The 14,935-nt window shown below is 49.0% G+C and overlaps 1 protein-coding gene across 1 annotated transcript in view; it reads left to right on the top strand.

Moving 5' to 3' along the window:
- Window positions 1-5,241: 5,241 nt before the first annotated feature.
- BSN (bassoon presynaptic cytomatrix protein) overlaps window positions 5,242-14,935 on the top strand; it is an 86,892-nt gene continuing 77,198 nt past the window's right edge. The window contains exon 1 of the mRNA XM_032649528.1: window positions 5,242-5,435. Coding sequence (XP_032505419.1) covers window positions 5,242-5,435 — 194 coding nt within the window. The remainder of the gene's footprint in view (window positions 5,436-14,935) is intronic.

The following is a 14,935-nucleotide window of genomic DNA, read 5'->3' as shown; positions in this document are numbered from 1 at the left end:
GCTCAACAGCCTTGATTTCTGCTGCATCCTTGGGCCCTAGCATGATGCTGTCTTTATTCTAGGGCTCAAAAGTGCCAAATTGAACTGAAATTATTTAACTAAATTGAATTTAACTGAATTGAAATCATCCATCCTAGAAGAGGCCTAAGGGACTGGTGGACCTTTCTACTTGCCATAAGGGTTTTGTTTCACCAACCTGCCCTATTCTGTCCATCTTTCCTGGAAGGCAGGAATTCTTCCAGTGGCTCCTGGAAGCTCCCTGGACAAAAAAAAAACCTTATCGTAATCCACTCTGATCAGGACAAAGATAAAGCTCAGTGCAGAGAGTAGCTATGTCCCATGGCCTGAAATACCTGGTGGTAAAGGTTAATTCTCAGTAATGGGCTTGGGTTTGCAGTAGTGGAGCCACAGAGGGTCAGGAGGTAGGGTTCCCTTTAATAGACTTCCCTGAAGACATGTGGAACTGAGTCTGATGAAGGGGTTGAACTAGCTTTCCCTTCCCGTGAACTGTCCAAGTCATGTATGGTCCTCTGTTGCCTGGAGTAGGATACATGGGCTGGTTAAGAGAGGGCATAGGGGCATGACTTGCCACCTGACCTGTTCCCCCTGCTCCCCATCCATGGAACAGAGGTAGGTGGAAGCAACTCCATGGAAACTGGGATCCTAGTGGGAAGGACTGCAATAGTAACTGAGGTAGCATTTTCTTTTTTTTTTTCTCATTATTTATTTATTTTATTTCTGGCTGTGTTGGGTCTTCGTTGCAGCACGTGGGATTTTTGTTTTGGTGTGCAGGCTTTTCATTGCGGCAGGCAGGTTTTCTCTCTCTGTTTGTGGCGTGCGGGCCTAGTAGTTGTGGCGTGCGGGCTTAGTTGCCCCGCGGCATGTGGGATCTTAGTTCCCTGACCGGGGATCCAACCTGCTTCCCCTGCATTGGAAGGCAGATTCTTTACCACTGGACCACCAGGGAAGTCCCGAGGTAGCATTTTCTATAGTTTACAGGAAACCATTTGTGTGCTTGTCTCTCCCCTTCTGCAAACTGAACTTCTTGAGGGAAGTTCCCACAGTCTTCACTGGGCCTGGCGCCGAGTAAGAGTTAGGTATGCACTGGCTGAAGGAGGATGAGTGTGCGTGCACGCACGAATGAGATCTGCAAAGCCAGCCTGGAGGCCTGTTTGGGGGAAGGCAGAGGGGCAAGGAAAGCAGCATGTTTTGACTTGGACAGTTACAACTTGGAGAAGCCATGTCTTCATTATGTCACAACAAGCCTTTGGAAGCACATAACTCTAATAGCAATGGGGCTTAATTAGCTTTCTTGGGAGCAATGCACGGGCGGTGGGGCTAGGCTAGTGATAAACATTTCCGATAATTTTTTTACTGGCTTTTTTCACATAATTCAAGTAAAGATTTGCACATTGCAACAGTAAAGGAAGTATGCAGACAAGGCATCAAGCAAATTCTATACTTTTCAGTTTTGCTCCCTTTTCCTACTCTACAAAGGGCATGGGTCATCTGAAGATCCTAGTACACAAGCAGAATTGTCCTAGCCAGCCCAGATGAGCTGCTGAGCAGGACAAAGATCGAACAGGTTTCTTGTTTGTAGCCTCATACCAGCCTTAGGCTTGCTTGAGAGCTGCCTTATTCCCCATGTTAGTGGGTAGTGGTGACAAACCTCAGCCAGGAGGGAAACCTTCTGTTTCTTTGGGCTTCCTTCCTTCCTCTTCAGTCCTGTTTTTCCATCCCAGAGGAGGAATGCACACAGGGATCCTATTTCCTGAGTTGCTTCTCACTGGGAGGTGAGATAAGCCTCAGCATCACTACAAAAAAAAGAGTGCAGAGGTCAGGGGGCCCTGTAGATGGGAGCCAGCTCTCCCAGCCTCTCTGGAATAGTCCAAAGCCCATAGCAACACGTCACCCAGAACTGTCCTCAGTCATCCTTCATCATTCTCTCCCATCTCCACACTCTCTACCTCCTCTTCTTGCCTGCAAAGTTTGTCATTCCTCTTCACCACCGTCGGCATCTTCATCTTTGGCTCCTGAGCCTCCCTGTGGAGGTCACCATGCTGAAAGTAGCAGCCCAGGGTAAACTGGATTGTGTGGGGAAGCAGGACAGCCTCAGAGTCTGCACTCTGACCCCTGTGCATGGGCTTGCATGCCTTTTGCCTTGCCCATGGCCCAGCTGGCATCCAAGTGCAGCTCCTGAGGCCCTGCATCTCTTCATTCTTCCAAGATTTGCCTTCCAATGACTAATAGTTTCTACAAATCCCAGCAGCAAGCTGGCTCTGACTAGGCCTTTTCCTACCTGGGTAGATTTTTTCCCCCTGATTTCATTTTCCCTCTGGTCTTCTATAAGTGTTTGAGAGCACAGACTGGAGAAGTAAGTGGACATGTGTCCATTCATCAGTTCTGTTTTGGCATGTGGACTGATTCTCCTCCCATCTGGTCTTTCTCCAAAATGACTGCTATGTGTCATATGTCACACTGAAGTGGGAAGAAAATGCATTTGGCAAGTGAAGTTTAGGGGGCTGGGAAGCTTCTGTAGGGTCTCCAGGTCCATCCCGTCTGTGGCCAGGCAGCAGCTGGACGAAGGAGGGAGTGGTACCAGACATACCACACAGCTGGTTTGCACAAACCGGGAGATTTGTGCATTCACTTGTCATGAAGTCAAGCCTAGTGAATTCTCCTAGGTCAGTATAGGCAGCTTGTCTATAACCCCTCCACCAGGAGACACTCTGGACACAACCTCAGCGTCCTCCTTTTACTCATTAAGTCAACAACCCAAATGCAGTGTTGCAGGAGCTACAGCCAAAGGTCCCTCTGGTGTGCTTTTAGCCTGGTGGTTGGTGAAGCCCTTGGAAGTGCAAGTGAGGGAAATGCTCAGAGCTGCAAAGAGAACTCAGCCCAATCGTTAGCCCCTGAGGTCCTGCTGAAAGCAGCCCAGGGGATAGGACAAGCCAGACAATGTCCTGCTCTTGAGGAATGCCCACTGTAGGTCAAGAGGAAGGAAACAACCCCTGGAACAATGAATAAAAACTGAATCAGAGCCCCAGACAACCAGAGGCCAGCACCATCCCAAGGTTGGCAGGAGTCCCTAGGCTGAATGCCAGGGGTGGATGTGGACAGGGCGGGCATGTTCCTGGCAATGTTTCTCAGAGGAAGTGGGACTGAGAGTTTGAAAGGAAGGTAGGGGAACCACTAACCACACTTCCAGGTCTCTACTGTACTGTGTCCTTTGTCACCAAGGCAGCAAAGACCTTGGAGTTCTGCTAACAGCCAGCAATCCACTCTGAGGCAGGCAACTCCCCAGGCCCGCTGCCTGGGTAGGGCTAATTACCCCCATTGGTACCAGGGACATGTTGATTTAAATCTGTGGAAAGCCACAGCTCCTATGGCTTCTACAAAAACAGAAAACAAACATCCTTCTCTCCCCCACTATCAAGTGGCCCAGCCCACAGTGACTGGTGTCTGTGAAGCCAGAAGGGCCTGGGTGGGGCCAAGGTCAGGTCATTGGCCTGCCCATAGTGCCTTTGTACATGTTCTTCCGCAGGAGGAAAGGTGTGGCACAAAACCCCCAAATCCCAGACCACCCACCAAAGGGACAACTAATAATAAAGTTGGTCATGTGTATGCTGGGCACTTGTTGTTTTATTTGTATCAGCCACTCCACTCTCATAATCCTCCATGTTAGAAGGGCTAGTATTATTATAACTTTGCAGGCTAGGAAATGGAGGCTTGGTGAGCCTAAGTCAGTTGCCAAGGCCCCATTTGGAAAGTGGCAAGACTGAGGTGTGGATCCTTGTGGAGCCTAGATGTGCACACCTAGTCACCAGACACAAAGATGATTGAAACACAGGAGGAAACACAGTGAAGACCATCATAACATAGGCAGAGAGGCTCTCATCATCCCAGGCAGTCAGAGTCAGGTAGTCAAGTCAGTGATCCAGGCTTCATGGAAACTTCATCCCAGAGGTTGGGGGGGAGCAGATCAGAGGGTATGGGAAGGCCCAGCCAAGGTCTGTCTATCAGCCTGGTTATCAGTGTTCATTGGGATCCCTGGATTAGTCCAGGTCAGGTTAGAACTGCTGACATCCCTTTTAATATATTCATCATCAGGAGAATTAAATGGGTTTGTAAAATGGGTCCAGATTCACTCAAGTTCTTCTACACAGCCATGATTTATGAAGCCAGGAATAGTTTGGAATATAGTCTGGATCTTCTAAGAAATATTCTCCCTCAGGAAAGCACAGGTTTGTGTGAGAAGCCAGGAGGCAGAGTAGTAGGCACTGAAGTCTGTAAAAGTGAGGTAATGGTTAATGCAGAGGCAGCCTGCAGCCCCTCATCTGGGAACAGTCCCTGGGAACCACAGCTCAAAGCCTCTAAGAAATATCAATTCCTCTTCCCAATCTCCAAGGTCACTGTCCCAGGGCCTGCTGAGGCATCCTTCCATCTGGCTTCAGGCCAGCCCTGACACACCCATTACCTTTCCCAGGGACACTTCCTGAGACTCCTGTCCTGCGGGACCAGGCCTCAGAGTGAATCCCAGATGGTTCCCATTGCACCATCTGGATAAAATCTTCACCCCCCAGCTAGCCTTTGAGACCCTCATAACCAGCTCCATCACCCAGCATCCTTTATCTCCGTCCTCCCGTGACATCGTGCCTCTTAACACTCTTGTTTATTTGCGTTTCCAACTCCTAAACATCCTTTAATGCCACACTCCGTGTCCCCTCCCTGAGGCCTGTTCCCACAAAGTCTGCCAGGTGGGACACTGAAGTTACCCAAATGAGAGCTCCCACTCCCAAGTTCTCCGAGTCAGAAAGCGCCACTGACTCCAGGGCAGGGCACGGCGCGACGCCCCCACGGCCCCTTCTCGTGATCCGTGTCCCTCCAATCCTGGTTGGGTGGGAAGCTCCCACCAACCGCCGCTGGGCTCCTGGTAGCACTCGCCGTTCGCGTCGGCCTCAGACGCCGCATGCGCTGCCGCCGGTGGCTGTTTCCCTGCGACCCCGCTTCTGGCTCGTGTACTAGAGTCCTCACGGGCTGGCGGGAGCGCGCGCACGCGTGGGGGGCGTCGTGCGCAGGGAAGGGGCACCCAAGCCGCGCATGCGCAGCGGCAGGCGGCGGCGCGAGCAGAGCTGGGAGATGATGGCGGCGGCGGCGGCGGCGGCACGGAGTGTGTGAGCAGCAGCTCGGGAACCGCCGGCCCGGGCCCAGTGCGACCCCGACCCCGCCCGCCCGCCCGCCATGGGCAACGAGGCCAGCCTGGAGGGCGGCGCTGGCGACGGGCCGCTGCCGCCCGGCGGCTCCGGCCCTGGCCCCGGCGCAGGGAAGCCGCCTTCAGCACCGGCTGGTGGAGGACAGCTCCCGGCGTCAGGCGGGGCGCGGGCAACCGCCGGACCACCCGGTCCAGGCCCCGGGCCCGGTGCCGGCCCGGGCACGTAAGTGCGGGACACGGCGGCGCCCGGGGGGCGGGGATCTGTAGCTTGAGGCCGAGGCCGGGGCCGGGGCCCACGACCCTGCGGTCTAGTCTGGACAGCGAGGTCGGACGTCCGGCCACACTTAGAACCCAGCTGGTTTGGCATGAGCGGGTGGTCGCGGGAAGCGGCCCTCCCTTTACAGCCGCCCTGCCTTAGTAAAGCAGAATGGTGAGCGCAGGGTCAGTCCGGGCCTGCAGACCGTGACTCCGTCACGAACCCCAAATTCGCTTCCTCCCCAATGCCGGGCTAAGGAGGGGCTTATGTAACCTCTGCTGGGCCCCTCTGCACTGGGGAGCAATGGGACGGAAAGCGTCCTCCCTGTCTGCTGGAGTCTGCATGTGTCCATTGTGTTGGGCCAAGGAAAGAGCACAATGGGAGTGGCTGTCACGGAAGATAAGGGTCACTGCGAGGAACAGAAAGATGTGGAAATAGTTGAACCATGAACTTGGTCATGTGCTTTCCTCAGGTATTTAGTGGCTAAAATCATCTTTGGAGGAAGGGAAAATGCCACTGGACACCAAAAGGTACTTATTTAGGCTCATAAATACTAACAGGGTCATGTGCTTTCACAATGGTTTAGTGAAACACTTTGGGATGAAGCAAAAATGCAGTTGAATCATCTAGAACCAAATATGTTCTCTTATGATTTACATTACCACCTCAGATCAGTGGAATGTTTTAAACAGAACATATCTGATCAAATACTGTGAAACCAGCTTGTTTAAAATGCATCCCGAGGTCCTATAAACAATCAAGTGGCAGTAAATGCAGTGGAAGGAAATGCCAATATATAATAAACCAGTAGACTGAAAACTCAGGAAAGCTACCAAGAGACAACAAGATAAAATGGAAGACATTATCTTTACACCAAATAGACCTGGGGAGTAGCAAAACTGGGGAGTGCTTCTGGATCCATGTGAGTCTGCTGATAATGTTGCCTTGGCTTCTCTGTGTGGGAGCACATAAACTGTGAGGGAGCATAATTTTTGATTCTTTAGCTGCCCAACTGTGCCTCTCATGTGGTTATTTTCTCAGAAGTTGTTTTTTAGACAATTAACAGTAATGAAAGGCTCTTAGTAGCCTGAAACCTGCCACAGACAGGCCAGCCTGTGACCATCCTTTTTAGAGTAGGGATTTGCCCATTTTACATTAGCTATTATGGTAATGCAGTTGGATAGCACACAGTTCTTAGCACTGCAAATACTGTCCATTTTGCTGCGTGTTGAGCTGCTGTTTGAGTTTTAGCTTGGGGGAGGCTCACTCAGGCTTTAGAGCTCTCCTTCCAAAGGAAAGCATCTACGGCTGAGTGGAAAAACACATTGTTGTTAGGAGTTCTCTATATGGGAAATTTGTCATTTCTCTTCTGATAACCAAACAGGCTAGTCTGCTTGTAGTTTATCTAATGTTGCAGAGCCAAGCTTATGAAAATTTGGAAAGACTTGGGCAGCTCAAAGACACAGGAGGAGGCTAGTGTCTATTCATATTCCTTTTCAGTATTTCATTTCTACCGTGTCTATGTGTTCTGCTACAGGGCAGACCCATGAACTACTGTGGGGTAGGGAACCATGGGCTCCTGCTGGATTTAGCCATCACATAATCTCACTCCTGGCTGTGGGCAAGGCACACATATGGACCTGTGGAGCTAAGGTCCTACAGCTGTCAGGCTCAGGGGGTGAGCTGGCTATTTGTCACCAAAGCTCTGAATTGGGGGCCCTTAGGAGATGGAATTTACTCTTCCAGCTGATATTTGCTTGTCAGAGCATCTCAGCTGAGCTGCACCTCCATGATACGTCTCTCCTTCAGCATCAGAATGGCTTCTACTTCCTCTCACCAGAGCGTCTCAGGTACCTGATGCCAAATTTAGCATGTTCTGTTCCGAGATGCTGCTGAACAGATTGGCCCACTGATGGAGAAAAAGCCCTGTGGCATGTGCTTCTGGGCATTCGGGAAAGGCATTGGCATAGTTTCAAGCCAGCTTGTGAATTTGGGGGAATTATATTGTGAATAGAGGTAGGTGGAGGGTCAGGTAAGGGGGAGGTAATTTTACTAACCCCAAAGGAGAATGGAACTGAGGTCGTGGGGGAGTTGATTCCTGTCTCTTTCCTGTTGCTGTATTACCCCTTGTCACCCCAGGTTGAATTGGTCTTTTCATCCTCATACTGAGCTGACTTGAGTTCTGTGAGGGGGCAGCTCCAGCATCTGTGGCTGAAGAGCTTGACTAGAATCCTGTGAGTAGCAGTGCCACCACACCCATAGTGCCGCCTCTTAACCTGTTTGGATGATATGGCACTTTGGGCATCAGAGAGTCTCTCAAGGCAGGGCTCTCTGCTTCTGGTCTCAGGGTCACATGTGCAGTTATATACATTGTGCCTTTCCCAAGGAGTGCCAGGTCAGGGAAGGCTGAACTCTATCTCAGGCTCTAAGCTATATGCCTTGGTATGGGCTGCATCTTCCTACAGGAAGGGGCACCTTTCACTTATTCATTCATTCACTTATTTTTATGGTGGAATGCCTGATGTACAGTGAAGGTCCCAAGTTGATGGGATTTTACTTGTACACACATCACCAGTTCAAGAGAAATTTTATGAGTACTCCAGAAAGCACCTTTTAAAAAAATTGCACAAAGAAGCCACGTAGACCAGTGGCGGCCTGTTTAATCTACACCAGCTCTGCGGACTTGCAGAACTTTGACATTTGCAAATTGATCTTTAGTCAATCAACCAAGGTATATTTACTGGTATCAAGAGCAAGCACTGTGCTGGGCTTTGTGGAGGGTCTGGAAGAATATATGATGCTCCCCTGTCCTATAGCACCTCACAGTCTGGTTGGTCAGATGGCTCTTGAAGAGCTCTCAGAGAACAAAGTCATGGAAGCTTCCTAGGAGTGACACTGTAGGCAGCTCAGTGTCTGAGAAGTGTCAAATAGGTAGTGCTTATAGAAGGGTTGTCAAGTGAGAAGAGTGGAGAGGCAGAGCCAGTCTTCAAAAGAAGGAGAATCCCAAGACTCTTGGGAGAATGATGGGGATCTAAGAGGTGGAGAGAGATAGAAATGACATGAGGAGTGTGGTTTACACAGGCAGGGACAGTGAGCAGAGATTGGGGCTAAGTGCAGGGGTGTGGAAAGCTGGGACAAACCAGGTAAGGCGCCTCTCGCTTGTTACCCCATTGAAATTGGTGATCAGTGCTGAGCTCTTCACTTCCAGTCCAGGGAGACATCTTGAGCCAAGGGCAGCTGGGCACAGAGAGCCTGGGCATTTGCTGGAAGGTGGTTGAAGCTGCTCTGAGAACCATACCCAGAGTTCCTTTCTCAAGATGGGTTTGCCATAATTATATCTCAAAAATGAATGAATGAATGAATGAATGGATTTGTCAGGCATAGTATCTCTGGTTTGGGATTAGTCAGACTTGTTATACTATGTCAGCTATCAGTCAGGCTCTAGAAAAATCTAGGATTAACTTGTAAGGCTAAAATGAAGGGATACAATTGTTAGGTTTGGAAATAATGATCCTTTATTATTTAGAGATCCTGTGAGGCCATTGGATTCTCATCGAGGGCATGTCATTGAGTTTGCGCTTAAGTGACCTAACATCTGAATGGTGATGATGTCAAAAGCTCACCCAAAGGGGGCAACCATTTTTGCATTTCTTGCCAGGGAGAGAGGGACAGTTTTGATAATATAGCTGTTCCTAGCATTAGTAAGACTGATAAGATGCTGCAGATACAAAAAAAAAAAAAAGTTATGGATGCATTAAGGGGAGGAAGTCTATTTTATTTAAAAAAAACTTTTTATTATGGAAAATTTCAAACATACATACATAAAAGTAGAGAGGATAAGTTAATAAGCTCCCATGTTCCCATTGCCCAGCCACCACCATCATCAGCTCATGGCTGATTAAGTTTATCTATCTCCCTCACTTCCACCCCCATCTTCAAGATATCCCAACATTTCATCATCAATATTTTAGTGTCTATTTCTAAGAAATAAGGGATTTGTAAAAACATTACCACAGCACCATGATCACATCTAAACAGCTAACATTCTCTTCTTAGTCTCAGCAAATATCCTGTCAGGGTTCAGTTTTTTTGATTATCTTATTAATTTATTTTTACAATTGGTTTGTTTGAACTGTGAACTAAACAGGGTCTACACATTGCATTTGTCTGATACATCTCTTCAGTTTCTTTAAGTCTGTATGTTCCTTCTCCTTTTTTCCCCGTTGCGATTTATGATTGGCTGTGTTATTTGTCCTGTGGTTTCTCATATTCTGGATTATGCTGATTGTATCCTTGTGGTGTCATTTAAGATGTTCTTCTGTCCCGTATTTTTCCTGAAAACTGGGAATTACATCTAGAAGCCATTCAGAATCACATTTCTCTTTTCGGCCAAGAAATTCTAGCTTTTTAAGAAAGAGTTCGTTGAGGGCTTCAGATGTGAAGGGACTGAGAGTTTGTTGAAAGTAGATCTAGACTTTGGACTAGTTTGGGAACCAAAGAACAACACAGTGGGCCACTTTTCTGTTCTTTTTCTAAATTCCTCCTTCCACTGAGTAGGTTTGGTTCTGAGTTAAGAAGTCAAAGCTTTCAGAGCCCCTGGATCACACCTTTTCACTCCAGCATAACAGGGGGAGCCTTCCCTGTATATGTAAGTAGCAGGCTGCTAGGAGAGAGGATTTAGGGCTTCAGTAAATCCTCCCCCTTTTCATAGGTCCTGCACATTTGAATGGGGCCCTTTCCCCTAATCTGTGATGGATGTGGGGAGGGGCAGACCTTGCTATGTGTGGGCTACTTGGGGAGAATCTGTACCTGGAGCCTGTGGCCCATACGCAATCAGTTGGTGCTGACTGTGGAGACAGGTTGGCAAAGCTGTCGTAATAGTTATAACTACCATTGCTGGGTGCCTGTTCCACCATAGTCATTCCTCTAGGTGTTTTACACACACTTATTCCTCACTCCACCTGCCTGGCCATACAGCTCCTGCAGGCTCCATCTGTCCTGGCCTTATTCGTCCATCCTTCCCAGGGACTCACTTTTTAAAATGGTGAAATGGTGGCTGAGACCTACCTGCCAGCAGCAAGGGCCAAGTGTCACTTTAGGACTTGAGGCCCTCCTAGTAAGCTGGGACCTGGTGGACAATCCAGCTCTGGGGACTCCTATCTCAGTTGGTGCCAGGGGCATGTCATGCTGGTGTTGGTACTGCATTCGTAGGACTTGCGCAGGTTCCTTTCCTGTAGGGCCTTCTGCCATCTCCATTCACCATTGTAGTGGTGGAAGCTGATTGTAGCTGGGGAATGAATTAGGACCCTGGCCTATGGTAAGGGAGATGAATTCTGGTGTCCCACCCCCACCGTGGATTGGGCCTCTGGTGGGGACCTGTCCCTTTCTGGGATTCTCTCAGTGCATGTGTCTTATACTTTAGGTTCTGGTCAGCTGTGCCTGTAGGATGGAGAAGAGGAGCATGCTCCCTGATTGATCTGTGCTAAACCTTGGGTGCCCAGGCTGGTCTCAGGGCTGCTTTGATCTCTCCTTCCCGTACTTTGCTCTTAGGGGCATCTAGGGTTAAGAGAGCCTTGCTCTAGCAGAGCCCTCTTACGTGGTATCTCCACTTCTTTCTAACAGGAGGGTCACACGGAGGCATATTGGGAGGCTCCAGAGAACTTTAGGTCACCCTTGAGATCAAATCCAGATTTCTTTGGAGAGGCCTGGCTGCTTCTGAAGTGGTGGGACTGCTGTCAGGGCCAAAGGTGAGGAAGAGATTTTCCCTAAGGAGTAGTGGAAGGACTTGGTCCCAACCACTGAGGAGATCAAAGAGCCTCAGCAGCTTGTCTAGGAGCTCACACAAGGATCACCCAACCTGGTCCTATCTGGGACTGCCCCTATACCCAGAGGAGCCCAAGCTCTCCAGTGCCCCAGGCTCAGGGAGGGGGATGTGCCCGCCCCCCTGCCAGGGATGCTGGAAGAATCAGTAAGACATTTGGGTGCTTAGGAGGAAAGGAGAGGTAAGGAAATTTCCTGGTAGTCAAATCCGTACGTTGGATACGTTCACGTGTGCTGGTAGGTAATAAGGATCGTCTGCACTTTTTGTATATGGGGGCAGTTATGAGGGATTTCTACAGTTAAATTCTACTTAGAAGTAGGAGGACTTTAAAGTGATGTTCAGCCACGTATTCAGGAAACCCTTTGCTGAGCACCTACTGGATGCCTATCCCTGGGTGAAATATGAGGAACAAAGGAAGGCACAGAATATGGGCTGTGCCCTCAAAAGGGCTCACAGCGTGATGGGAGAGAAAGAGAGACAAGTTCAAATCTTTACCCTCAACTTCCTTAAATTAGAGTTTGCTCCTGCCTTCTCTTTGTCTCACAGAGGTAAGAGAAATGAGCACACGATTAAAAGGGTTTGTATTATTTCATCTTCTAAAATAGTAGAGCACATATTTGTATGGTGTTTAACAGCTTACAAAACACATTCACAGCACTAACTTACTCTTTTGGGAGCTCCAAAGGTCTAACATGAGAGATTCAGAAGAACAGCCAGCTAGCTGACTTTAGCAAACCCAAATGCCATACACTGAGCACAGCTGGAGAACCACGTCACTTCCCTGCCTCCTGTTCTCAGAAGATGGAAAATTTAGCAAGAGGATGGGAGGGCCTTGAGGACAGGAAAAGGATCTGGAAGTAGGACATTTGAGCAAAGGACAGGGTAGGGTGGGGTGGGGGATGAAGGATGGTGGAAGCATCCTGGGTGGGGGTCAGAAACTCAGGTTTTAATCAGTCCTGACATTGCCTGAAACTGGCTGTACGTGTTGGGTAGGTCCTCAGTTTTTTTTCATCTGTAAAATGAGAAATTTAACTAAATAATCCCCAAAGTCCCCTCCACCTCTGACAGCTTATTTCTGTGAGATGATTGAAAAGGAAGGGGGATGCTTCCCACTCTTCAGCTTCACAGAGGAGAGAAAACAAGTACAACGTGCAGCCTTTAGGTTAATTAGAAGAGCTTTAAATGAAGAGGATTGCTCTTCCATTGTGCCCCAGAGATCTTCCGGAGTGGACAAAATGACCTCACAATCAAGCCTGGAGCCAGGAGAGGGACTGGCTGCTGCCTTGCCAGTTGGTTGCTCCTGGTAAACACGGGCTCTTGAAAAGCTCTTGGCATCCTTCTACTGGCTTGGCTGGCTAGCCAGCAAGGCTCCCACCTGGACCTGCAGAGCCTGCTGCAGGATCCTTTTTCCCAGCCGTGCTCGACTGCTTATCTCCTGAGTGTTGTCCCATCCGTATCCCACACGTGCTCTGGCAGCAGCCAGTGTGCTCACGTTTTCCAGGGGAGCCAGAGTTAGCAAACACTTTGTGGTGGGGGAGGTGGGGCATGGATAGGGCTGGCCTGAAAGAGACTTTAGTTCTGCCCCCTCCAGTTGGCAGTTGTACAGCTTCCTTCCCTTGTAGAGTGAGGAGATGGATGTGGTTTCTCCTGTAGCTCCGTGGGTTCTGTGGGCTCAGGCCAGGTCTCCTCCAATGTCAAGGTCTGGCATGTGAGGCCACATCCTTCAGGAGCATGGTTTAGCTTCAGCATGTGATATGTTTGCTCTGTCCTCCTTTTATTTTGAGCATCTAATCCAACACCTAATGGATACCGGAATGGCTGCTTCCATATTCCCTGAAGGCAGGAGCTCTGCCTTGGTGCGAATACCCCGGTGGTCCGTGGCCTCTGGTCCCTCCCAGGCAGATGATTCCACTGTTGGAAAGTTCTTCTCTCCCTTTGTGTGTCTCCTTATACCTCCTGTCCCTGGGTCCTGGCTCTGCCCTCTGGGCTGGCTGACTTATCCGCTCACAGGTTTGGCAGGAGCTCACTGTGCTCTCACCTCCTCAACCCTGGTCTTCTCTCTAGGCTTCTCCAACTCCTGTGGCTGGAATGTGACTCTGGGACCCTTGCTGACCTGGGCTGTCCTGCCCAAGACTGTCAGATCCTGAGGACAGGAAGGCTCAGAGAACAGGGCTCAGGGCTCAGCATGTCACATGGACTGTGAGTGACACAGTCTGAAGGATGAGGGGCCTTGGCTCATGTAGCCTGAGAACACCATCCTACACCTTTCTGAGTACTCTCTGTCACTGCACCACACAGTTGTCCAGCCTCATGCTGGGCATCTCAGCATGAAGGCTGGATTCCCTCCATCCTGGGCTTGTGCAACCTGAGTGTGAATCTTTGGGGGTTCTGCATGGGTCCCTGCCATGACATCTCTGGTTGTACTTAGAGATCCCTTCCAACCTAGTGAGACCCTTTTGGATCCTGACTCTGTCCTCTGAACTGGGGTAATAACTAAGGCAGTGTGATTGTTTCAGTAATCATGCTATGTGAACTTCTCCCTTTCCTATGGCCTTGTGAGCCCACTTTCCAAACCCCTTTATCTGATCTTGAGTGGCCAGTGTTGGGTTGTAGAGGCCACAGCCTTGCTAGCTTGGGTTTGGAGTGGTGCCAGCTGAGGACAGTGGCAGAGACAGGGCTGGATTGGAGAGGCAGCCACTGCTTGCATCTTAGCCATGGCAGCCCCGGTGCAGGCTTGTTCTTCCCGGGTTGGCCAGGTCATGCTGGCCTCTCTTTGGGGTGTGTTGGCCTTTGGCTCTGTAGGTTAGATGTCCCCAGGGGCAGCACGTACTCTGCAGATGAAAGTTTGAAACACACATAAAAGGAGAGAAGATGGTATGGTGAACTCCCTCCTGTGACCCCATCACCCAGCTTCAACAACGATCAATGTTTTGCCAACTTGTTTCATCTATATTCCTCCAATTTTTTTTTTTTTGGCTGGATTATTTTCAGTCAAAATCCTAACATATCATTTCACTCATAAATACTTTAGGATGTACCTCTCATAGTTAAAAGATATTTTAATTTTAATCCAATGACATTGTCACAGCCAACAAAGTTAACTGTAATTTTTTTTCAACTTTATTTATTTATGTATTTATTTATGGCTGCGTTGGGTCTTTATTGCTGCGCGCGGGCTTTCTCTAGTTGCGGCGAGCGGGGGCTACTTGTTGCGGTGCGTGGGCTTCTCATTGCAGTGGCTTCTCTTGTTGTGGAGCACAGGCTCTGGGCGTGCGGGCTTCAGTAGTTGTGACTCGCGGGCTCTAGAGCGCAGGCTCAGTAGCTGTGGTGCACGGGCTTAGTTGCTCCACAGCATGTGGGATCTTCCCTGTAATTTCTTAATATAACCTAATACCTAGTCCATGTTCAATTTTCCTTGATTATCTCAAAAATGACTTCTTATTTAGCAAGAGAAAACACAGATTTTTATTTATGTATGTATGGGGGAGTTCAGAGAAAAATGTGATTTCCAAAAATGACTTTTGAGAGTTTGTTTGTTCAAATCAGAATCCAAACAAACCTTGCATATATATAGACTATTATATATATGTAATGTATATATGTGTGCTTATTTCAAAATAATGATAGATATTTTTACTAACAATAC

The sequence above is a fragment of the Phocoena sinus genome, chromosome 11, assembly GCF_008692025.1.
Source record: "Phocoena sinus isolate mPhoSin1 chromosome 11, mPhoSin1.pri, whole genome shotgun sequence".
Lineage (NCBI taxonomy): Eukaryota > Metazoa > Chordata > Mammalia > Artiodactyla > Phocoenidae > Phocoena > Phocoena sinus.
This window is presented reverse-complemented; position numbering and strand designations above follow the sequence as displayed.